The sequence below is a fragment of the Hermetia illucens genome, chromosome 1 (assembly GCF_905115235.1).
Source record: "Hermetia illucens chromosome 1, iHerIll2.2.curated.20191125, whole genome shotgun sequence".
Taxonomy (NCBI): Eukaryota; Metazoa; Arthropoda; class Insecta; order Diptera; family Stratiomyidae; genus Hermetia; species Hermetia illucens.
This window is the reverse complement of record NC_051849.1, coordinates 103747732-103774623: the sequence shown is the minus strand read 5'-3', so window position 1 is coordinate 103774623 and position 26892 is coordinate 103747732. Positions and strand designations below refer to the sequence as shown.

At 40.5% G+C, this 26892-nt stretch overlaps 1 protein-coding gene across 1 annotated transcript in view; it reads right to left on the bottom strand.

The window, feature by feature from the left end:
• The window catches only part of LOC119646298 (protein prickle-like), a 453548-nt gene extending 440247 nt beyond the window's left edge, over window positions 1-13301 (bottom strand). The window contains exon 1 of the mRNA XM_038046715.1: window positions 12613-13301. Coding sequence (XP_037902643.1) covers window positions 12613-12632 — 20 coding nt within the window. The 5' untranslated portion in view covers window positions 12633-13301. The remainder of the gene's footprint in view (window positions 1-12612) is intronic.
• Window positions 13302-26892: the final 13591 nt, after the last annotated feature.

The following is a 26892-nucleotide window of genomic DNA, read 5'->3' as shown; positions in this document are numbered from 1 at the left end:
TTCTCGGAGATTGTTGTAGCAATTGACACCAAATTTGGTGGAAAGATGGGAAGTGTGAACGCCCACCCAGTCCTTTTACGTCGAATTTAAGGGTTGTCCTCATGCAAAAGGGAGGTGTAAATTTTTTTTCACCGAGTATAGTCATGTTGGGTATCAAATGGAAGGTCTGGATGAGTACTTTTCGATGTCTTAGTTTTGACATTTGTTGGAAACGCTTGGAGTGGGAGGGGTCGAAAGTGATGATTTCTTTAACGGACACATTCTCAGAAACTACTCAACCCCAAAAATCAAAAAAACTCAAGAGGCTTCCACCGCATGGTGCCTACGCTCCGAAATACATTCCATATCGATATCTATTCAAATAAGTTAGTATATTACTACAATTTTTAGTAATTGGCTGCACAACTCCCCTTAGGCTGTCATATAGAGCACGATCTTGCCAAGTTTGATAGAAATCGCAGTTTACTAACGAAATTATAATAGGGCAAAGTTGGCGCTTCTTTGCAAATTCAAGACTATCAATGTCAATATCACCCGGAAGTGAATACTCTCACGTAATATATGCATATATTACGCGGTGCGTACTAATGGGGTAAATGCACAATCGAATATCTTTATATAAGAAAAGCACAAAACTTTTTATACTTGAAGCGTCTAGCTTCCGGTTTCCCGTCTTGTTATGGTTTTGTATGAAACAAAACCTTATTAAAAACAATTCAAAGTCTGCCTGTCCGTGACAGATGGATACGTCAGCCCGTCTGTCTTTTTTTTGGTTTGCAAGGAGGCGGAAATTTTCAAAAAACTCTGGCCTGTACACGCCAGAATGTGGGATTTTTACCCACTAAAACTACCCCCGACTCCCCCTTGTCCCGTGGAACCACCATAAGGTATTACATCACGGGGCTGGGTTAGCTCACTTTAGCTATTTTGCCTACCTTCTACACCCGACGATCGTAACCGCGCCCTCCTCACCTCTTCCGCCTTCTGTAGTTTGCCCTGGATTAATGCGATCATTGAGTTCATCGCATTCAAATCCACCTGCAATGCAGGTTTCATTCCCTTCACTACATTTTCCCGTATCAGTGCTTCACCTAAAATTTCCTCTAGGTATCTCCTCTCATCCATGAATCGCAGACAGTGGAAGAATACGTGCTCTTGTTTTTAGGTGACTCCCTCCCAGTTTAGACAATAGGGCGGATTGTCCAATTTTAACCTATAGAGGCACTGATAATATTCCCCAAGCCCCATCAGAAACTGCGTGAGATAATAATTAATCTCCCCATGTTGTCTCCAAAGCCTTGATGGTAGCGAGCAAGCTGTGTGTCCTTCGGCCTTTTCCCGAATGGTCCCAGCGCTCCTGTTATCTATTTACAAATCTCGCCCTCCTCACGCTCTTCGTCCGCAATAAAGGAGAAACTGACTTCAGATTGTATGCACTTCATCTCATCTGCCGAGATTTCAATGGGTATCATTCCCGAGATGACGAATACAGTCGCATCTGAGACGGTCCTGAAGGCTGAACCCATCCTTACGGTTACCTTCCAATAGACTGCACTTAGTTTATGTACATTAGATTATATGCGGAATGCCTTTCCCCAAATAGGGCTGGCATAAAGCAAGATCGAGCTCAGCCCCCTGGCAATAAGTAGCCTGCAAATATACCGTGGCTCTCTCCCGTTCGGCATTGTTTTCCAGAGCAAATCTCGCCGTGGATTCTTTGTCACAAGCATAATGAACGTGTTGTTTAAAACTTAACTTCGCGTCTATCATCACTCCAAGTACTTGTGATTTGTGATTGCCGATCCCAATTTGGTTGTAATTTCGCTGTTGACGAGAGTCATAAATCCTAAAAATATATTAGATCTTGCTAGCGTTGTACAAAATCAACACTGAAGAAGGGCACAAATTTTGTGTCGGAACACGTGTTTGCATTTTTGAAAAATCAAAAATAAATCTATATTAAAGTTGGAAACTTTTTTTCGATAGTTTTATTTAAAACCTATATAAGGTCTTTTATTGAATGTGCTGATTGAACGTAGAAGCAGGGAGAGAGAACTGGTGCGAAAATGCCTCGCCTTGATGTTGTGTAAATGCATTGCCGGAGCTTCGAATCAACGAAGAATGCGAATTTAATGTCGGTTATCAGTCGAGTTATATATGTTTGCTTTCTCACCGAGTCAAGTACCTTGGTCCAAGGGCTCTACATTTGGAAAGAGGGGCAAGTAAAGTCGGACTGAACATCAACAGAACCAACTTTCTCAGTCTGACGGGATATCACACTCCTCCTATCTACATTAATGAGCAGATAATCGAAGGTGTTGATCAATTTGTATATCTAGTAAACGTTTCTGAGATAGTGCATAGGCGCTGTATCTGCAACATTCTCGATAACGAGAACTTTCGTTCGAAAATAACTTCTTTTGTGACGGATTGCAAGTACTGTGATAAGTTAAAAGATTACCTTTTGTCAACTCGATAAAGTTTCCATAGCATCACTTAAATGTGCTAAAAGTTGCGGTAGTGTTAATACCTCGCATCCATTAAAATGATTAATAAAATATGGTAAGCCAAGTAGTACAGATGAGTTGCCATAAAGGGAACCAATACTGATACTGGCCCTGTTGCTTTTTAGGAATTTCTCATTCAAAGAGCAGATTATTTTATTTCTGTGAAATGAAATCTTAGTAAAATTCATTCAATGTCTGCCTATCGGTAGCCTGTCGGTCTGTCCGTCACACGCATTTTTATCGGAGATTGACACCAAATTTGGTGGCAAGATGGGAACTGTGAACGGTTACGCATACAGCGAGTTACATCTTTTTACGTCGAATTTAAGGGGGGCGGGGTGCCCATGCCCGCAAAATAGGGATGTAATTTTTTTTTTCATCGAGTATAGTCATATTGGGTATCAAATGAAAGGTCTCGATTAGTACTTTCCAAAGCCGGTCTTAATTTGGAGGTTTGTTGGAAAGATGGGCACTGCGGGGGGTCTAAAGTGATCATCTCTTTAGCAGATCCATTCTCAGAAATCACCCAACCGAAAAATCTGAAAAAATCGAGAGGCTGCCACTATATGCTGCCTAGGCTGCGAAGTATCTTCCATACCGATATCTGTTCTAATAAAGCTAATCAGTAATTTTTAGTAATTGGCTGCAAAACCCACCTTAAATTCATTGTAGCACCACGAAATCACAGCAATGTAGACTATAACATAGGGCATGATTCTATCAAGTTTGGTGGAAATCGCACTATTACTAACAAAGTTATAATAGGTCAAAATTGTCGCTTCTTTGCAAATTCAAGAATATGAACGTCAATATCACCCTAATGTTTTTAACATATATAAGAAATACACAAAACCTTTCATACCTGAAGCGTCCAGATTCCGGTTTCCCGATTTGTTTAATTTTTGTTTAGATTTTTGAATGTCAATATCACTTGCATACATGCATACATATATAGAATATGTTGTACCAGCGGCATTCAATTTGTGTGAATGCTTCTGTGCATCGGAAATATTAAGATGAGTGACATTAATTTAGATGTCTTTATATATATGCATCAGTATCAGTAATAAAAAATATTTGTTAGTTGGAAATATATGAAAAAATAGAATAGAATAGAAAAACAAGCATAGAAAGTTCTTATGTAAGGAACTAATAAATACAAAACTTTCCTACCCGAAGCGTCCAGCTTGCGGTATTCCGCCTTGTTTTTCATAAAATATTTGAAGGTTAGTTCCTATTCACAAAACATGCTATTCAGTGGCGTCGTCAAACTGTTAATCAGGGAGTAAAACCTTCCAAATTCTAGTAATAAACTGAAGTACTTCTTTCATTGTTAATATCCTTTGGAGGTTTTAGAAAGTTTTCACGTGGGAGTTGAAGAAGGGGATGGTGGTTAAAGTTCCGAAGAAGGGCACCCGTTCTGAGGGCGATGAATCGAAAGATATTAGCTTATTTTCTACCGTCGTGAAGGTAATGGTTAAAATAATCCTAGAGCATGGCAAAAAGCCATTTGAAAGTTTGATCGAGCGAAGGCAGACTGTTGTCCCCCCATCACCTCTCTGCACCAACCAAATTAACAGCTTGTGAGTCACGGCTTTATGTTAGTCAAGCTCAGGAACATGGGAGGCTCTTTTGTTGATTTCAGTTCCTCATGTGTCATTGTACCAAAAGTCACCTGCTCGTAGACCGATTGGCTTACGGAAGAAAACAGGTGGGCTACAACTGGAAAATAAAACAAGTCGGAATACCGGAAGCTCGCGCTTCAAGTATAAAGGTTTTGTGTTCATCTTATGTAAGAAATTTCAACGCACATTTTTCTATTCGTATATAGCTACAAATCCAACATATTCCTTCATATTTTTCCAAACTACGAGACATACGTACATATTACTGCCATAGGTATTCCGCTCACCCTAAACAAACAAACTGCCTATTTCCGAATATTGTACACATATATGCACGTATATAAATTGATCGTACCCATATTTCCGATTTACTTCTTATATCTATTTGAATTAGGCACTACCCGCAAAGTTCATTAGCACGCGTATATTATATACCTACACACACACATATCTGGTTGACAAATAACTAAAAAACTAAAACAAAATAATTCTCTGCGACCCAATTCATAAGAACTCATTTCGTTGTGGTATTGACGAATTGATATGTGATGATGACGTCATGCAGGTTGTAGAGTGCACGAAATTCACAAAAACTTGTAAAGTTTCACCCTCTATAACTTTGTTAGTAATGATTGGATTTTTTTCAAACTTGACCAAACTGTGCATTATGTCCTTCATTACACGCATGTTATGTACTTCTGGGATGAACATAAGGAGGGTGCCGGGTAAATTTCTAAAATGTAGAAATATACTATTATTAACTTTATTTGTGCAGATATCGGACCCGGATATATTTTGAGGCTTAGATTTCGTATGGATGCACCACCGTGATTTTTTTCAGATTTTTCGGTTGGATACATTCTGAGAACGAGACCTGTTACACTTTTTGGGGGTCATATTTTGAGCCCTCACTCCCCTACGTTTCACCCAACATCAAATGTTGAACCAGTTTCGAAAAGTACTAATTGAGACCTTTCATTTGATACCCTACACGGCTACATTATGTGAAAAAAAATTTGTACCCTCCATTCACATGTATGGGGAGCCCCCCCTTAAACTTAACACAAGATGGCGCCACTTACTGCATGTAAAGGGAACACCAGATTACATATTGTCACCAATTTTCGTGACAATCGGTCCAGCCGTTTCTGAATAAATCGGGTGTGACAGACAGACAGACAGACAGACAGACAGACAGACGGACAGACAGACGCCGTCTCGATTCTAATAAGGTTTTGTTTCACACAAAACCTTAAAAGCAACGGTTCCATGCGCGCGTGGTGTAGTAAAACTCGGAATCTGAGTGTCGCAATAGAGAGAGAAAATCCACAATGGATTGCATTTTTAATTGATGCTTGTCCTGCCTCATATGTTCATAAGGCGCGGCCTGTGAAGTTTCCACCCTGCCTTGACACATTCAAAAACAACGCTTTAATAATTTACAGCATTAACAGGTATATGTTGAAAATAACAACAAAAAGGCTTACAGGTCATTTTTAAAATATTTGAAAATTTCTTGGTTATTATTAGAAATATTTAAATTTAAGAAGGGTAAGAAAGTGAGAGGTATTTCTGGATAAAATTGTCAGAAGAAAAATAAATGTGATCATCATATTAATTTGCATTTAATGTTTTAAAATAAGTGAATGTGAAAACGGGAAGAAGGGAATCGGAGCAAGGGTAATGGAAATGTTGCATACCAGTAAATATTTTTGGTGTCGATTCGTTACAGGACAAGCCGAATGAACCCATACAACTGCTTCGAAGCCGTGGATACTGCAACATATTGCATGGGGGTAAAATTTCTGGGAAAGTTGAATTCCAAAGGTTCACTAGGTTTGTATTCTATTACTAACATGTTGTTTTCTCGTTATCGATTTCAGTCTGGCAGTATAATGATGGCTGGTAATCGCGAACAGTTTCAGTGAGTTGTATGTCGTTAAACATCATGGCTATCCTGATGACAACTGCTTGTTCTCCCGACCAAATGGTTCTGTACATGGGAAAGAAGAGGAGGAGAAGGAGAAGAATAGAATCTGACTTTATGTAAATACCACCAACGCGAGCCTGGCGAGTCATTGTTCTCCCTATAGATGCAAATATAAAGACCACTACTAGAATGAGTAGGGTGCCCTTGACGGGAAGCAACCCCCATGACATTTCAGTGACCTCCACAGAAGAATAAGGCGAAAACGTCTTAGTGGAACACAAAAACAAGTTCTACAGTTTTACCCTACCCGCGGACAAAACGACCTCCCTAATACTTCGTGGCCCACATATTCCCCGGAGGAAATCAAAACTGACCTCTTCGCCCAAGGGGTCAAAAACATAAAATCAATTAAGCCCTTCATAACGTCAAGGGCTAAGACTGAAAACCGCCAAAGCAGCCCCTGGCTAGTTACCTTTGACGCGACTTTTGATGAGAGTCAGCTCACAAAAGTGAAAACCGTCCACCATACTATTGTTTGCTTCGAACACATTAAGTCAAAACAAATCTTGCAGTGTAAAAACTGCCAACGCGCTGGGCACGCGGCACCAAACTGCCATTTAGGATATCGCTGCGTGAAGTGCGACAAATCCCATAATCCTGGCGAATGCAGTAAAACTGCGGAAGAAAAGCCACACTGCGTCAACTGCGCTAGCCCCGATCACCCGGCCAACTACCGCAACTGCCCTGCTTTTATTCGTGTCGTCTTCAAACGGAACACACAAAAACAACTTCTCTCAACTCCGAGGATAATCACGAAACCAGCAATCTCTTTCGCTGACGCTGTTCGGACAAACACGCAGCAAACCCCGAGGACACAACCTAAGATGCCAGTAAACGCACAAGAATTCGTTGAGAAGTCTCAACAATTCTTGTCCATGTTCAATGCGATGATTGCGGCATTAAGATCATCGAATTGAATATCAATTCGATAGTCGGTCGTGCCCATAGACACGAGTTCGACCTTTTCATTAAAAAACATAAGCCTCATATAGTACTCCTATGTGAGACCAGGCTCCACTTCCGCTACAGACCTTCCTTCTCTGGGTTCAATTTTTTTAGAACCGACCGCCACAGTCAAAGCTGTCACAACTTAGCCGGTGGCATCGATATTCTCGCCTCCGACAAACTCCACAGCACCCAAATCTTTCCGCCCGTCAATACTTGTGTGTCCCTGGAAGTAACTCTTGTTGCCACCGAGACACACTCCTCCATCATCTACTTAGCCTCGGTCTACTGCCCAAACCAGTCTCTCGATACTAGTGACTTTTTAAGTCTCCTTAACCGCGCGTTCCATCCGCGCCCCGCCAACAAATCATGGCACTTAGTCATAGGTGGCGATCTCAATGCGAAGCATTGGTCTTGGCTGGATTCCGTCCGCAATCCAAATGGCCTTCGCTTACACAACTGGCTCACTACTGCGCCAGCTGCCCTGAATTTGCAGCACTTCAGCCCCGCGCTACCCAGCTACATTGGTCGCCACAGCCAATCGCACATCGACCACTTCTTGGTGACAAATGGTCTATCCACATGTCCAAATCCTAACACAATCCCTTCCTCAACACTCTTCCTGGCCTCAGCGATCATGATGCGGTTGTACTAGAAATCAACCTTCCTAATCGCACTTCTCGCCCCAGCCACCGTACTGTCCATCAATCAGTCCCTGAAAGCTTCCCTTTCAAACAGCAATCAACAGCACCACATCCATCTCCAACGAGGAAATTGACGAAACAATCAACCAATATACTGACATCGTCACAGAAGTGTGCGAGAAACAAATATCGCAACGCTCCCTCAATTATAAAAATCTAATCTCCATGCCTGAAGATCTCCTACAGGACATTAAACTAAAAAGATACCTTAGGAGAAGGCTCTTTCGAAACAGATATGGCCCTCACTGTCGTGCTCTCAAAACCGAGATCCACGATCTCGATAATTCGATTCGTCGTCCACATTTCCCCACCAGCTGGAAAAGTGCCAAGGTAGTACCGATCCCGAAGAAAAATGAAAACCCTTTGCTACCAGATAGCTACAGGCCTATCTCAATCTTATCATCTACCGCCAAAATTTTCGAGAAGGCCATCAAGACCATGATTGATGAACACTGCGAATCCAGTGATATTATCCCAAATTTTCAGTTTGCGAACCGACCGCAACACTCAGTCGAGAATGCACTGCTCGTACTCAAAACCGACATCCTACACGGATTCAAGCGGAAAACACCGACCATCGCATGCCTCCTCGACCTGAAAAAAGTATTTGACTCTGTCTGGCAGCACGGACTCATTGCTAAACTCTCCAGGTAATTCCATTTCCATCCACAACTGTGTAAACTTCTTCTCAGCTTTCTCCAAGAAAGAAAAGCCCAGGTTGCTGTCCAAAACCATCTCTCCACATCCTACACCTGTCCCGCAGGTATCCCACAGGGATCGGTGCTCTCAGCCACACTCTTCTCATTATTCACTGCAGACAACGCAGTGCCGCCCGACGACCCCAACCCAATCAAAGTCCTGCAGTATGCTGATGATCTGATACTTTATGTATCAGTCAAAAACATTGCACAAGCAGAAGCCCGTCTGAATTCATACCTAGACGAGTCACATGGCTACTTCTCTAGGTGGAAATTGTCCCTCAATCCGACAAAATGTCAGACAACAGTGTTTCAGGGCAACACTAAACTGACATACGCCACCAAGCGAGACATTGGAGACATCTCCCTCCACATTAACTCCATCTCAATTCGCAAAGTTGAGCAAGTGACATACCTCGGGGTCACTATGAACACTTCGCTCTCAAACAATGCGTTCCGTTCACTTCTACCGATCATCCGGTACAACAAACCTGTTGCACAGAAGGTTAAACTCTTCTGTTACAAGCAGCTAATTCAGCCCCTTATCACCTTCGGGTTTATCTTCTGGGCAGATTGCCCAGCATCCCAAATCGAGAAATTGCGGAAATTGAAATGACCGGACGAAATATATTTCGAACCGTGTCCTCTATCACACCTGCGAAGTCGCTAGGATCGACTTCGTCCTAATTAATAAAGCGCTTCGCTTCCTCGTTAAGTGTGAAACTCACCCTAACCCGCTGGTTAGAGAGCAAATGAATATCGAATGCAGTATCGAGAACTATCTCCGCAGACACCAGTTCCCTCAAGCCCTCCTGCACCCGTCTATCCGAAGTAATATCTTCGGCGAAGCAGGAAAGGTAATCCTTTACTCGGGTTCCTTCTCCAACGACCAGTTCGTGCCAACACCCAAGGCCAGACACCCGTGATTTTTTAAACTTGTTCTTTTCCACTTCCCACCCTATCCCTTCCTTTATCCTTCCTCCTCATCCCAAATAGCGGAATCCTTAAAGTGCTGGAGGTTTTTAGAATTTCCTCCACTAGTAATGTTTTATTTTCAGTTTATCATTAAATTTAGTTTATAATTATATCACATTAGGTTAAACCTTAGATTAAGTTTTATACTGTTAAGGTTCTTTATGTCCTAGGTTAAGTAATTCTACTTTAAGTCATTTGCCGTTCAATAAAAAATGTGTTTCTGTAGTAGCCCTTGAAAGAGGAAGATTGCATACTTCTTGCAAATTCCTACACAGTGATGGTGCACGCGTGGTTGATGCGCTTCGCCTTGTGTAGGGGTTTAGGATAACGGTATATATACCTAGAAATGATAGTTATTTGCCGCGCTCTTTTAAGGTTTTGTGTGAAACAAAACCTTACTAGGATCGATTCGAAGACTATCTATCTGTCACAGCCGATTAGTTCGGAAACAGCTGAACCGATTCTCACGAAATTCGTTTAAATATAGCAAGTGGCGCCATTTTGTGTTGTCTAAAGGGGGCTCCTCATACGTGCGAAAGAGTGGTGCAACATTTTTTTGACAGAAATGGTCATGTGGGGTATGAAATGAAAGGGCTCAATTAGTACTTTTCAAAACTGTCTGAGGGTCTCGTTCACAGGATCTATTCAACCGAAAAATCTAATAAAAATCACAGTGGTATATCTAAACGAGATCTAGGCCTGATAATACATCCCGTTTCAAAATCTACACCAATAAAGTTGATAATAGTATATTACTAAATTTGACCGAAAACCCCCTTAAGTGCCTGCTAGAAGTACAAAATTTGACCGATGTATAAGGGATAACATAAGGCATAACTTCGGGAGCTATGAATTTCGTGCATTCTGTGTGTGACGTTGTGGCACGGGCGGCAGGATTCGCAGCATTCGAAATTTATCTCGAATGATGCGAATGCGAGCAAATAGATGGCGCGCCAATCTCTCCACGGGTGTGGAGGACTAGCGGTGAGAAGGTTTGGGACAAGAAAAGACCGCATGAAGATAAGCCGGTCTCTCCTGCCTTGACCACCGGCATGTGCACAAAGCACGTTTTCTTTGTTAAACAAAAATTCATCGATTATCCAAATTGAAGTATTCTTTTAATGTATAGTAGTCTTATAAAATCAAGTTCAATTAAAATTAGTGACTATCTAAATTCGGTGTATCGTTTTATTTAAACCGAGAAAATAAACAGACTTAGAACTAATTGAAATTCTGTAGCAATTGATCCCAACTACTCGTATAACTAAGCAGACAACGTGAAACTTTGTTCTGCCTAGCATTAACCGTAAAGGTTCAGGAAAGATATTTTGGAAATTACGACCAAAGTGGTGAAATTACCGGCTGCACTCGATGCGAAAGTGGAATTGTTACAGTGAGGTGACACAAAGCATTTTGGCATTTGATTCTTTGTATGAGCTGCCGAACGGCCAGCGAACGAATACTAATTGGTGATATTCATTTTACATAATAACGTTAGAGCTGAACGAGCCTGGCTCCAAAACTAGTAGCGCCGCCGACTTAGTTAAAACGTCATAATAAGAGAAGGTCACGAAAAATCTGTAGAAGGCGTTTTCTCTTACGCAACCAATTTATAGAAATTCTTTCAGTTTCTGCATTGCCGTTTAACATAGTATCCTAAAATTGAAAATTGTCTTCAAGGTGAACCCTAATTTTGAATAGCGTTACTGCTAAAAATCAGCTCTGAACGATGTGAAAATCCTGTAGATATTTGAAATTTTTCTGGAAATTTTATGACAGTGAATAGCAGTATTTACGATTAAGTGGTATCTAAAATTTAGTGGGTTTTGTAGTAATAAGATTTTAATATTTATGAACTGCGTATATAATTTCAGAGAACGAATATCTATCCTAAAATAACACATTCCAAATGCGAAAATGGCCACAATACTACCCAGTTATGGTACCTACGTCTTAACAGGTATCTGATATATTTGGGTATCATCAGGGATTAGAAACATATATGTATATAATATATCAGAAAAGTAGCATATTACCTAAACTAAAATGAATATTATTTCCTTCTTATTTATTACGCAAACCATTTGCTATGTCCGACAGATACTCTACCGAAAAGTTAAGAAGCGCAATTAAGGTAATTATTTGTGCTAGCCGAAGTGGAGGCAACTTCAGACCAGGATATAATTTGTCTGTATCAGACGCATGTCGACACCGAGCTAGTAGATGGTGCTAGCAAAGAAGAGCAATATTTTAAGAATTACTTTTGAACACAAAAATCATTCAGAATTTTTAGAATGGCAACAGCAGGCCAAAATTCATGGAGCCTGATAAAAAGTTTTAGAAATAATATTGATTTCAAACTACCAAGATACGCCTGGTCCATCCCTGTTGCTATATAGTTTTCGTTTATGTATTTTATCTGGAAAAACCTGATGAGTGTAAAACTCTGGCAAACTCAAAACTAGGAGGAAAAGTCAAACCGTAATGGCTGACAAGCAAAAATTTTCATTTACATAAAAAACGATACCACTAAAGATACAGCAATATGAATAGACATAAAAACAAATAAGGTTTTGTTTTACAGAAAAACTTAAAAAAGGACAATATAGAACTTGCATTATTGCTCTAAAGTTTAAAAATAAAAAGAGAAGTAGAAAACACTCTCGCTCATGAGGACATTGAGTTATATGGACTGCATAATGAGCGGGAGACTCTTGGATACATTATAAATGAACCCCGAATTGCCTGTGCCTGTTAAAGGGTGTCATGGGATGCTTCCGACGCATCTTTCGAAAATCTCGGCTGCTGCTTGTTTGAAGTCGCAGACTAAATACTCCGGAAAGAGGATCGGTATTGGTCCCGAGCTCGAAAAAAAGAGTTCTTATTGATGAAATGAAAGACCTTTACCGTTGAGTTTCAGACTCAATTTTAAGGTCAGTTATTGAGTTTCAGGCCCATATGTAACTTCAATCTTAGCAACAGATTCATCCGTCCACAGTGTTACGTGTTTTAAACTGTTCAACAAATGTTTAAATAAATGCGGGTACTAGTGAATTTGTTTTATTACGCCTAGTAAAAGCTCTTTATATATACAAATGAGTATATACGTAAATATCAGCTTTGGGTTCCTTACAAAAAACAAGAAATGCTGAGGTGTAGTTGTTTTACCTTTTAGGTTCCTGTTCCATCTTGAACGGATTGTAATATATTTCGCCGCTGCAAAAACCTAAATAAGTTTCGTAACCGGTTACAGGTAATCCTTTAATCCACAATTGACACAAACAAGCTTCACACACTTATATATGATCAACCAGAATAATATGCTGATTTTACTTTGAAATTCCACTCAAGCACTGAAAGCCGATTTCAAACATGCAAATAAAGCGTCGTATTTCAATGGACACTTCACTAAACACTTCCTCCCATCAGCAAAAGCACGAAAGGTTGTTAATTACTGCACACCACACTATGCACTCCTCCTGGGAGACATTTTCCTTATTAGAACATTGCACTATCATTGCATCTCAATTTCCACACTTTCTTCGTATTTGCTTGTGAATTCACTGCAATATTTTAAGATACTTTTTGCGCCTTCCTATGCACTGCGAAACAAAACGCACGATCCGGTTAAAATAATTTATAGTAAAAAAAAACTAAATGGCAAATTATCGTTCGACGTAAGTTCAACTGGTCATCACCTTAAGGAGGGTCGAAGAGTTAGACTCCTGTAAAAAGTAAGGCGAAACCGAACAAGATCCCGCAGCCGGTTTAGCGGCGGCGCATACTTTCCGTTGAATCGCGAAAAAACGCGCTATCCCGATCGCAGGTGATGCTGATCCATCGCGGCTTAAACATGTTCCGAGGCTTAAGACAAGACTAAACATCGAAGCACCTTGGAGCCGCGGCGACGGCGAGTATCTTGGCGCGATGCAGTGAAAAACGCGACGTTGCCACGGGAACACACTAAGAGAGACGCATAGATTGTCTATGTTGAGCAACATTCACATTTCCACAGATGCAGATATAGAGATTGGAGGGGCCTACATTGGCTGCAGACTTTGGCGTCCAAATTGCGAGAATAGCGTCTCCGGGCCTTTTTGGAGACTCGGATCTCTTCTCTTACGATCATTTTCGGAGCAAAAACTGGAGCCAGCATCGTACCTTTCGGAACCCCACTTCTTACATCTCGAGATGGAAGCTATTTAGATGGACCAGGCTGATGCTGTAGTACTCTGTTCAGTTGATGCAGCTTGTGGATATGATTGAGCTCTGATGTTATGGGTAAGATGTAGTGTTTCCTTCGTTGTATCTTTTAGTCAGATCTGCTGATCTTAAAAATACATTGCCTCCGATTTCTATGCACCGTTCTTGCATTCTCCCGCCGTAGCTTATTTAAAGCAGTAGACTGTACTTCTAGATGTAACGTTCTCTGATGTATGTTAAAATTGAAAAGGTTAGAAACGAAGTACACAATAGGAAAGACGAATTATTGTTTAGCGTTTTGAAAAGTTTGCTATTTACTTTACAATATTATATCCCTGTTACTGGAGCAAGAGTTCTGAAAATATTCGCGGAGACTGAATTCCAATAGATTTCTTCGCAAATGCATTCAAGGAAAGTGGCTCTTGAACGGACAAAATTCTCATTGAGAAAGTCACCGATCGGTGACGGAAAAGGATTGTGGATACAATACTATGTCGGCTTAAATCCCTCTCATCCTAAGACGGCCATGTTCCAAGATCGAAACTCAATTAAAGCAAACGACAAATTCACCAAAGAAAAAATCAATGTCTAAATGACATCTAGCCTAAAAAGTTTACATGCTAAAGAAACAGAAGATAAAATTTGTCGAAATTGATGTCTGAATGAATTTCTCTAAATAATAAGTCACAAATCCCAAACTTGAAACTTAAGGTATGAAAGATGTTGTTATGTGAGAAATTTTGAGTGGAGTTTTGTTTTCAAAATTTATTTTAATCGTTTGTCATGTGGTTCCCATCAAGTAATGACACTTTTGAAATATGATTTCTGAGTATGTTTGCCTAATAAGATTAATATGATATTTACATTTTATCAAAACTTAGTAGTACATAGCGGTTTCTATCATTGCGGAGTATTGTATCACTAAGAAGTAAATTTGTAAAATATATTGTCTAGTTGCTATTCACTCCTTGTGGAGTACAGTGGGCCAACCACACTTACGCGCCATCTTTTATCTTCTAGGGAGTACCAATTTGACGCAAAAGGGACAAATTTGATCTACTCTAACGTTTTGAATAATGGTAGGATTTCCACTAAACTTTCCAGTAGGTTGTTCCATATTAATGTCTATACAAAGATACTACAATGAAATTAAGGAAAAAATTCTGCACCCCTTTTTTAAGGTTTTGTGTAAACACAAAACCTTATTAAAATCGGTTTACCGTCTGTCTGTCTGTCTGTCTGTCTGTCTGTCTGTCTGTCTGTCTGTCCGTCTGTCTGTCTGTCTGTCTGTCTGTCTGTCTGTCTGTCTGTCCGTCACACGCATTTTTCTCGGAAACGGTTACAGCGATTGACGCCAAATTTAGTAGAAAGGTGGGAACTGTGAACGCTCACGCATACAGTGAGTTACATCCTTTTACGTTGAATTTAAGGGGGGGCCCCCATACATGCAAAAGGGGGGTGTACATTTTTTTTTCATCAAATATACTCATGTGGGGTATCAAATTAAAGGTCTCGGTTAGTACTTTTCGAAGCCGGGCTTAGTTTTGACATTTCTTAGAAAGGTGGGGAGTGCGGGGGGTTGAAAATGACCATTCCTTTAAGGGGGCCATTCTCAGAAACTACCCAATCGAAAAATCTGAAAAAAATCAGGAGGCTGCCACTATATGGTGCCTGGGCTCCGAAATACCTTCCATACTGATATCTGTACAAATAAAGTTAATAATAGTATATTACCATAATTTTTAGTAATTGGCTGCAAAACCCTCCTTAAGTTCATGTTAGCAATATGAAATTTCGCAATAATATAGGGTATAACATAGAGCACGATCTCACCAAGTTTGGTCGAAATACCACTATTACTGACAAAGTTATGATACGTCAAAGTTGTCACTTCTTTGTAAATTCAAGACTATGAATGTCAATGTCATCCGAAAGTGGATATTCTCAGATAATATATGCATATATTACGTGCTACGTACAAAGAAATACACAAAACCTTTCGTACCTGAAGCGTCCAGCTTCCGGTTTCCCGACTTGTTGCATATTGTATATGGGGATCCCTCTTAAGTTCCAAGTAAAACGATGTAACTCACTGCGTATATGGGCGTTCACAGTTCCCATCTTCCCACCAACTTTGGGGTCACTCGATACAACCGTTTCTGAGAAAATTGCCTGTGATAGACAGACAGACAATTGAACAACGCTTCGATGTTCTGCTCATTAATGGAGATAAGAGAGTACGATGACCCGTCACATTGAGAATCCTGTTATTGTGTATCTCAAGTCGGGCTCCGGCCAATATCTATGGGGGGGCATACAGATGTAAAGGGTTTGTGGAAAGATGTGATAGCCCATTGAAGACCTCCACGCCCTCCGGATAAAGCAGCTTAAGGAACGTCACCGATAACAATAAAAAATAATATCGGTGACAAGATGCAGTCTTGACGGACTCCGCTTTGGACCCCGAATTTGTTTAAAACTTTACTTCGATGCGGCACGTGACTTTTTGAGCCATCGTATGTTGCTATGGTGATAGCTGTTAGCTTCTCCGCAATTGCCTTCTAGGTAGAGCACTCCAGATACACTCACCTTCGACGCTGTAGAAACCTTTCCCGAAATCGATAAAGTGCAGATGAAGCGAAGATCTAAACTCTGCGTTCTGTCGAAATGATCCATAGGGTATTAATGCGGTATTTTTCTTATTATCTTTGCAACGGTCCAGATCGCGCCAACACTCCTCCAATCATCATACTCAAAAAGGGGATCCCTTGTTGGAATCTTAACGGTCACCCCCTTTTTCTACTCTCTGGGAAAGATTTTTGATTCCCAACATTTGCGCATGAGTGGACATAGCAGATCTGCAGAAACTGTGGATGCAGCGATAGATAATTCTGCAGGGAGACCGTCAAACCCAGTGGCTTCACTCCGCTTGATTGCGTTGATAGCCGAGATGATTTCTCTTCTGTTTGAAAGAACAGTTCATATCCGCATGTTAGGATGACTAGCCCCTTATCTATAAAAGGGCGGAACTTCAACGGATATGGTATGGTTAGAAACTGTGATGAAACCTTCCTTCTACCTCTTCAGCTTCTCGCCACCATGGATGTGGCGTCGACCGGTCGATGCGGAAGCATGTCGAAGCCAATTTCATGTAATATTGCCATCGTTTTCACTGATTGTGACACAGTGCATTGTCTTGATGAAACAGCACTTTCTTTTTCTTCAAATCTTGACATTTTTCCGCCATTTCGTCCTTCAAACGCTCCCATAATTCTATGTAATAATCGCTGTTCATGATTTTCCCTTTCTCAAGATCGTCGATGAATATTATACCATTATACCTCATCCCAAAAGACTGATGACATAGCCTTTTCAGCCGTTGTGTCTTTGCACACTTTGGAGTATGTTTATCACATGCAGTCCAATCAGATGACGATCGTTTTAATTCTGGCGTGAGATAATGAAGCCATGCTTAGTCCATTGTCACATTTTGACGCATAAATTTGGGTTTTTTACGTAGAAAGAGCTTCAAATAATGCTCAGAGTCGCCGTTTTCCATTGGAGTTGCTTTCATCCTTCTCCGATCTGTTATAGAGGACTCTGACACCTTGATAAATTCGGATAGCTCAACTATTTTTACCCAGAGATGGGTAATTCTTCCGGATCAGAGCTCTGTTTTCTATGAACCCTGATGGGATTAATCCTTTTATACCTCCGTCACCTTTGGCTTGTATAGACCTGTACTCTTTCTTTGACAGTTTTTGGCATTTGTTGCGATCTCAGAGTTGACGAGCTCTTCCTAAATAGGTTCCTTTTCTGATCCTGAAGTAGTTCCTGGTGTCGTCTCTCTTAAACAAATGCGGTGGGTGTTGTTACCGGTTTTGTAGTCCAACAATCTGCTTTAAACTCACCTGCCTTTGGTTTTAATACTGTTGTTCTCGACAAGCTGATATTACTGGTAGCATTAGATGCCACGATGGCCAAGTTGTCCACCACTGAGCCATTGCGGTCGAGGGATATCGACGACTGCGACCCCACTTGCTCACTCCCAAAAGCCACCGTAAGTGGTCTGTGAATCCCTTTACATATAGGAAGGGTGTGAAAAGGGGTTGTAAAATTATGTTTCCCAGAATATAGTCATATTATGTATCAAATGAAAGATTTTTACTTTTCGAAACTGAGCTTATTTTTTATATCGGGTGAAACATGGAGGAATGGTCGCTCAAAATCTGTACGCCAAAAAGTGGAACGGGTCTCAATCTCAAAGCCCATCGAGCAGAAAAATCTAAGCAAAATCACAATTATGCATCTATACAAAATCAAGGTCTCATTCCATTCCGATATCTTCCCAAATAAAGTTAATAATGGTATATTATTATTATATTATTTTAAAAATTGATCCGAAATCCCCTCTTGGTTGCATCTTAGAAGTAGAAGATTTGGCGCTGGTATAAGGGATAATATAATGCATAACTTTGAATGAAATTCAACTGCTACTAACAGTGTAATGGAAGGTCAAAGTCTTCACGTAAATTTATTTCACTTTAAGACGTACATGACGTCATCATCATATAAAGTGAATATATATGAACAACCGGCTCCACGGGAACATTTCCGTTTTCTTTTTTAACTTTCTTTTTTATTTGTATATCAATATATTTATTTGTGTCCAATAGGATAGACACGTGTGTACGTTTGTACACTAATCCTTATACCCGACGCGTCCAGCGTCCAGTACCCCGACTGGTTAGTCTTTGTCCCATTTACAAGGGGACAAGAATGCAGCCGCGAAGCTTTCAAATCTCTATCCAGTGTATCAAGCTATCATTATTTGGGCCACCTTTTGACCACTTACCATCAATTTCGACGTTCAGACAAATCTTGGCAAGTGAGTTCTAGTTAGCGCGAATTGCGTGACCATACCATCGAAGATGCCCTTCTCTCAATTTTTCCGTAATCGGTGCAGCCCTATATCGATCGCGGGTGTCTTCATTTCAGATGTGATCAAAACGTGTCACGCCACTAATCCAACGCAATGTTTTCATCATCATAACCGTAAGATGCCGTTCATTGTCTTTTATAGTTAGTTAGTTAGTAGAACGATAGAGGGGGACAGGACGGACGACATTGCTGTATATTTTAGGTTTAAGACGTTCGCTAATATGTCGATCACAGTTGTGGAACGTAACCTCATTCAGGTTGCTTTATTTCGGAAGGAATTTCGCAACACAGTTCTCCCGTGGCTGATAACGTTGATCCGAGAGATTTAAATTGCTTAGTCCTGGGCAGTGATAATGCCTGTTTTATGGCGGTCGGTGGTTAGTAATTCAGTTTTATTTAGATTCAATTTGAGACCCTATTGCATGAAGTGATCATGCTCGGGGTCATTTTTGCTATTTGTTATCTGCACAAAGCATTATATATGGCGCTGGATATATAGGAAATGCGGTGTTTTCTTGGCAGTCTGATGGTACTCTACCTTTCTCAATAGCCCGGTCGAAGAATTCACTGAGCCATAGTGCGGAGACCTAACTCTTCATTTTCCAGAGTTCAGATGTGAAGTGGATAGGTACTATTGCCTTCACCAATTTATTTTGTTGTTTCCTCGACTTGAATGGAGCTTACAGTTAAGCCCTTGAGTGTTTAACGTAGGTACCTGTCGTGGACACTTAATCCTACGGTCTTCTTAAAACACGGATTGATTTTGTGACCACAATCAGAGCCCCGCGGTGACAAGCAACAACGGTACCAGTCTATACCAAGTGCATGGCTTGGCTTACTGGTGGATGCAAGACCTACCTAAATTTCTACCGAACTACGGAGTACGGCAACCGTGTTGAAACGCAACACCACGCCGAGGCCCGAAGGTCTCTTCTTGCTTGAGCATAACCACAACCCCCATGAAACTCGCACTAGGGGGCCAACCGCAAATAACCGAGCTGTACTCACATACAACGAGAGTTCACCCGAAGTATGAGAGTCCGGGGGCTATCCCGGTTCCCATGATACCAATATACCCCTGGTAAGGTTTCGTGACCAATTTGCCACTTCAGATGAGTCCCCGTACAGACTCGGGTCTGATCGCCCTGATTAGGCCTTTGGAGCATTCGCCTACTGCATCACGGCCGGCAAACCAAAGTGAGTACAGCCTCTCCCGGTGCTATACTATGGAGGTTCTCCTCGGCCACTTGGTTTTAGTTTGGCCGACAGGGTTGCCGCCCCGTCTTCCTCACCGCCACCTCTGAGCGCCAATGGAGCTTACAGGTGGAATTGCTCCAAGTGCTTGTGGATCGTGCCCTTACTTGGTTTTACGATTCTTCCACATTCGTATTAGTTACTAATGTCGTAAGTGAGATCATTTTTAAGGGTTTGTATGAAACAAAACCTTATTAGAATCGAGACGGTGTCTGTCTGTCCGTCTATCTGTCTCTCTGTCTGTCTGTCTGTCACACCCGATTTATTCGGAAACGGCTGGACCGATTGTCACGAAAATTAGTGAGAGTATGTAATCTGGTGATCCCTTTACATGCAGTAAGTGGCGCCATCTTGTGTTAAGTTTAAGAGGGGCTCCCCATACATGTGAATGGAGGGTGCAAATTTTTTTTTCACAAAATGTAGCCATGTGGGGTATCAAATGAAAGGTCTCAATTAGTACTTTTCGAAACTGGTTCAATATTTGATATTGGGTGAAACATGGAGGAGTGAGCGCTTAAAATATGACCCCCAAAAAGTGTAACAGGTCTCGTTCTCAGAACCTATACAACCGAAAAATCTGAAAAAATCACAGTGGCGCATCTCTACGAAATCTAGGCCTCAAAATATATCCGGTTCCGATATCTGCACAAATAAAGTTAATAATAGTATATTTCCACATTTTAGAAATTTACCCGGCACCCCCCTTATGTTCATCCCAGAAGTACAAAATTCGGCACGCGTGTAATGAAGAACATAATGCACAGTTTGGTCAGTTTGAATAAAATCCAACTATTATTAACAAAGTTATAGGGAGTGAAACTTTACAATTTTTTGTGAATTTCGTGCACTCTACAACCTGCATGATGTCATCATCACATATCAATTCGTCAGTACCACAACGAAATAAGTTCTTATGAATTGGGTCGCAGAGAATTATTTTGTTTTAGCTTTTTTAGTTTTTTGCCAGCCAGACATGTGTGCATGTAGGTATATAATATATGCGTGCTAATGAACTTTGCGGGTAGTGCCTAATTCAAATAGATATAAGAAGTAAATCGGAAATATGGCTATTATCAATAAATATACGTGCATATATGTGTACAGTATTCGGAAATAGGCAGTTTGTTTGTTTAGGGTGAGCGTAATATCTATGGCTGTAATATGTCTCGTAGTTTGGAAAAATATGAAGGATTATGTTGGATTTGTAGCTAAATACGGATAGCAAAATATGCGTTGAAATTTCTTACATAAGATGAACACAAAACCTTTATATCCGAAGCGCGAGCTTCCGATATTCCGACTTGTTTCTTTCTTGTCACAAAATCACCACCGTTTAATAGGCGGCAGGTCAGTGTTTTTCTAACGCGTTTTTTTGGTGGCTTGATTCACAAGACTTCATTTGTCTTTTCACCCGCATGACCATTAGTCGTCAGCAGGCATGTCACAGGTTTTGTCTACCAGAATAGAGAAGTTTATAGCCATTTTTACCGCGCTCGCGTTCTATGTCGCAGCTTTTAGCACTACACCATCAGAATCCTTGTAATATTGATTTGTCTTTTCCGAATGGCTCTTGCGAGTTCCTCGGTCTTTCCAGTGAGGATGTGAATATTAAACATATTTGTTTTGCTCATACTAACTTACTTATGTTCTGGTGTCATCCATACGTCAAGAATCCTAGCTGCTTTCTCGACAGAACCAGGACCCGTCCGGCGGCGTCGACCGAGGTGAACGTCCTACCATTTTTCCGAGGCTTAGGACTCAACGGGATTATTTTGTTTTTGGCGATATTGGATGCATTTGCTTGGTCGGTCTGTTAAGGGACCATTCACGAAGAGAGATCAGGCAGGGTTTAGCAAAATGGAATAATTCCAACTATACTTTTTTTACATATATCTTTCCCTGATCTCTGCATTTCATCTTTGTTTGGCTGAAAATATTACCAAGTACATTGCTTATACCATGCCCATTATAAGTATATTTTTTTAGAAATTAACAGGAAACTCCCCTGAACTTTATCCTAGAATCATCAAGCTTTACAGTTATAAAGGCTATACTAGAGCGCGATAGAGTTTTGTAAATTTATTGAATTCTAAGCCTTTGTCAACATCATACTAAAGCGAATGGTCTGACAAACTAAATGTATAAACATTACGCGCTAGGTACAAATGGGGCAAATATATTCTTCCATAAGCAATACACAAAACGTCTCATATCGGAAACGTTTGACTTCCGGTGTTCTGACTTGTTTAGATTTTTCAGATTTTTGGGTTAAGTAGTTTTTGGGAATAGGTTCGTGAAATAAGTGATCCTTTTGTAGCTTCTGTCCCGTCGTCTTTACAACCGATTAATCTAAGGCCGGATTTATAATGTTCTAAATAAAAACTTTTAATTTGATACCCTACATGCCTATATTCAGTAAAAAGTTACGCCCCTTTGTCATGCTTTACCTTAAAAAAATGGTTGCACCACTGTGTGGACACGATGAATTACGGATTAGGTACGACCGGAAATTGTTCAGCAAGTACCTGTTGAGTCGGTCTTCTGACGTAAATGAGGCATAGAAACTAGCCACGGCGGTCACTGAACTTTATACTCGTATGTCGAAGACAATATATTTTGTGAAGTCTCGTTTGGATCTATTTTGTAGCAAGCTACATAGTTACCATTTCTGCGATAATGACCTTCATTATTTCTGCCGTCCAATAGTTCTGAGTAAGGCAGAATACCCATATGCAACGTATCTTATTTAAAAAGGTAAACGTTTTTTATGACAGAACATAAAAACGTTCACGCTTAATATGCACAGGGGGTGATGATAAAAGTGTTCCGATCTGAAGAAATTAAATCACTTCGATCACATGAGCGCTCGTAATAAAAGCAGCAGGTGTAAAAAAGTTAAACATCGGAAAATCAACAACGTTATTGGCTTCTTTCCAATACCGGTTGCAATATTGATTGACGATTGCCTTTATTACGTTTATAAATGAAAGGAAAAACTTGTTTTCCCTACGTGCGGCATACACAGAGATGACATGGCTATGGTATAAAGTCCTTACTAAAGTGTCTGTTTCTAATTAAGGAGGAAATCGTAATTGTCTGCAGAAGGTAGAAAGCGATAGTTTTAAAGCTGGTGATGTTACTTGGGGCATTGGTGCAAATGAATTTTATCGTGAATTAACTCACGAAAGAATGTTTAGACAGAGCTCATGTTACTGGGATGGTAACCTTCTGAAAAGGAGGGATAATTTCTCACAGAAATTTATTATTTTATGTGCGTTAAATGGATATTGCAACTTTTAGAACCATAATAATGTTGTTGAATGTATAGGCGGAATTGTGCAGTTAATTGATTTTAATTATATCAGGAAGGACTTCGTGCAGGTGGTCAAGAGGTGTAAGTAGATAAGTGCGTTTAATTATACGTCTTTTCAGAGGATAATTTTGACAGTTTTTCTTGATTTCGAAACTATTGTAGCAAGTACAAGCGGTCTTCCTGTATTTCACACCTTCATTATTTTATTCCTTTTTACTTCCATATGGACTGTGGGATATCCATTCAATTATTTTTTTTTTTTTGTTTTTGAATTATTAAATTGATGTCACAAGATGATGGACTAACCTAAACAAATAGTAAATATAAAATTCTGTAGCTACGGAATTGAGGGAACGCTCAGTTCACTAACCACTTGATGGGGAGAGACTTTCCCCCACTTTTTTGGTTTACAGGCTAACAGTTAAAGTTCAAAATTTAAGAAGCTACTATAGTTCCGGGCAGAGGAAACTCATGAGATGCTGCCTCGCTTCTGCTCTAGAATCAGCGAATCCAAAGTGATTATTGAATGTTGTTTCCTCATAACTAACATATATTCACAGGCGAAAACCGCCTGGGTGTCTGGATGGTTCATGGGGTTAGAGCACTGGGCTGTCGTAGCGAAAGGTGGAAGGAGATGGATTTGTTATTGTGACTGGATGTCGGATACCAGTCGACTGAGCTGTGAATCAGTAACTGAGTCAAATGAGGGTAATAAATTTCGGCCGAGCGCCACATTGCCTCCTACAATGTACTATAATGTACCGTTACGATCTTCACTGAAGTGTTCTAACACATTTCAAGGTCTTTATCCAATACGAAGTGTTGTGCTAAAGATTATTTTTAAAAACCGCCTAATGTTTCTGGCCTAAGCCAGTCTAAGGTAAGCAATTTTTATTTGGAATTGAGGAAGCCCTGAGTCCTCCATCCACTTGTTGTCGGGCCGAACCAAATGGAACGAAAGTGGTGAACATGCGTTCCAATCTTATTCTCTACTCCTCAATGAACTTGGCAAGGCTATGTATGTGCTCAGATTTTGCATCTGCGAACAGGGACCTCGGGGAGACATACATATATGAGGAATTGGCTGCAGTTGACATTATCTATTTAGCTTCGCTGACCCTATATGACAGAGATCCACAACAAGTTTATTGTATGTGTGGTTGTTAAATTATTTTGTTCCCGGCCACATTGTGTGTTGGGGAGAATTCCCACGGCTTGGATGGGTTTTATGTTTCCGTTCCGTTCCGAAGTAATCTATATGCATCCATAGTGGTTGGAGGAGGACTGATTTCTATTCCCAGGCTTACAGCCTCCTGGTTGCCAATTGTGCTCCTTCATCCATGAAGTATCCACTATAACCTTGACAGCATAGAATGCAGAAGGTGGTGGGGGGGCTGACCCTTCTTATTATATTGTGAATGGTGGATCGGGGGGCATGGTAACCATACTATGAACTCATAACAATTACATGCGCTTTCCCCATGTTTTTTGAATGTTTGTAGAATGCCGAGAAACTCTGATGACAACAGAGATATTGAGACATATTGGTGGTTTTGTACTCAAGCCATAATTCCTGTTTTTGAGAGAAAACCGTACGGCCAGCCCCTTTGTCAGGTAGCCGTGGTTTTTAAAATACTTCGCTTCTTACTCATAGATTTTTGCCAAGTCTGATTTATTGCTTGAAATCTCAGATGCATAGGAGAAGTAAATCGAAATATTAGGGCAGAGTGTGTGTGGTAGTAGTCTGTTTTTACAATGTTGAAGATCGTTTGAAATTTATTGTAAAATGTAGTGAGGTCATTTGGGCACGCGGGTTATATAAAGTGGACCATTTGGAATTTTATGCCTTAAATCTTATATTTTTTTTACCTAGTAGCAGTTTTCTAACTTTTTAAAGTCTTCCACTGTAAAAAAATCCTTTCTCTTCTCTCATATTTAGTTCTGGGAACTTTCCAAATTCCACAAAGTGGTTGGACCACAAATTGAATTCAGAAAACAGATAAAATTACTGGACTTTTGTTTACTTCCGCTTAGATTTCAATCATGCCAATGATTAAGCATTGTTTCTAAAAAGGTATGACAGAAATAGTTTCTCAAATAGGTTTCAGTTTTCAAAGAATAGATGATGTACGTTCCTAAGATCTAAAGATATGTCTTTTTTTGCTAAAACCGTGTTAGCTCATACACGACTCGCAGCGTGATTCGCGAAATGGAAAAGTCTGAATTTTAAATGGAAAATTCTAAAATGGACTAGAAAGTTCTGAAATTGTTTCGAAAATTCAGGATCAGACTTACAAAATCTATAATCATTGCGATAACCGGTGTACAGTTTAGATTTGTCTTAATAACGGACTCCACTCAAAACACGGTTTTCGTCCGAGGTCCACCAATTCGATATATCTACGTTTATCTGAACCACGGTGTGCAATTTATTATTTTTCAACTATAAACATGTCATTATAGACTCTTTGAGATGGGCCATCCTTAACCATACGGATTAGCTGACCCGAACACCGCAGCCTATTTAGCCGGATTTTATCCACAACCAGAGGATCGAGATATCGCTAATAAATTTCATCGTTATATACGTTGCGGAAATCGTGGCTAAGAGTTCCGAATTTTTCTTGTTAAAAACTCAAGTCTTTGAGGAACACATGAGTATTGTCAAGATCACTGCCTTCTACAGTAAGTGTTTGACCCTATGTTGAGACATTTCAATCGGAACAGTCTTTGTAGGCTCAAATATGCTCTGTTGACTGTAGGAGCCGCGCGTGGATTTTTCGTCATAGACAGGACAAATTTTCGGCGTTTACAATGTTTATTATTTCCAGTTGACCAGTTCTATTATATGTAGTTTTTGTTGTTTTCTGGTCATGACGTTAGACCATGCTATGTTTTATCGCCATTAATGCTCAGTCCAGAATTTCCCGCCGACGGCTCGATCTAGATGAAGGCGGTTTGAACATATCAGATATATAAGCATAAAATACTTTTTACCAGGCCACCCCTTGATTTAAACCGTTTTTGATGGTGAAAGGTCTCAAGGCTGATAATGATGCTTTTATTTGGCCATGCAGGCGATCAAAGGATAGTATAGGCCCCAAGGCGAAACCACGATAGAGCATAAAACCTGGAAACGCCTGCTGAGCCAGCACCAACAACTCCACTACCAAACCCTATCTCCACCTCTACGTCGTGATCGCTGGGAGTTCTTTCTTAATGAAAAATTGCAGACGGAGAAGGATGAAGGCGAGTCTTTCGCGCCTAAAAACAGGTCAAAATGTAACAATTGGTCCTCCAGGTTTGTTAGCGCTGACAACCTTACACGGCAAACCAAAGTTAGGAAGCCACAGAAAAAGCCTCGAACAGAATAGATTCTAAAACGACGAACCCGGAAACGACAATGGAACAACGATTCATGCATTTTCTCATGCGACGTGCGTTCCCTGTACAAACTGTCCTAATATGTGCTAATCTTGCATTCTCAAAGAAGAATGGGCATATTGGAGTGGTGGGTTGAGTATTTGGATGAGCTACTCAACAACCAAAATATCGGTGAGCTGGAGGTCCCGCCAGCTGAAGACGACGGACAAATGGCAACGGGGCATTATCTGTACCATACATAAAAAGGAGGATATCACACAATGCTGCAATGCTGAGCACCATCTTTAAGATATTTTCCACTATCTTCTTAGGCCGAATAGCCCCATACGCCCAGAACATCATTAGCTCATACC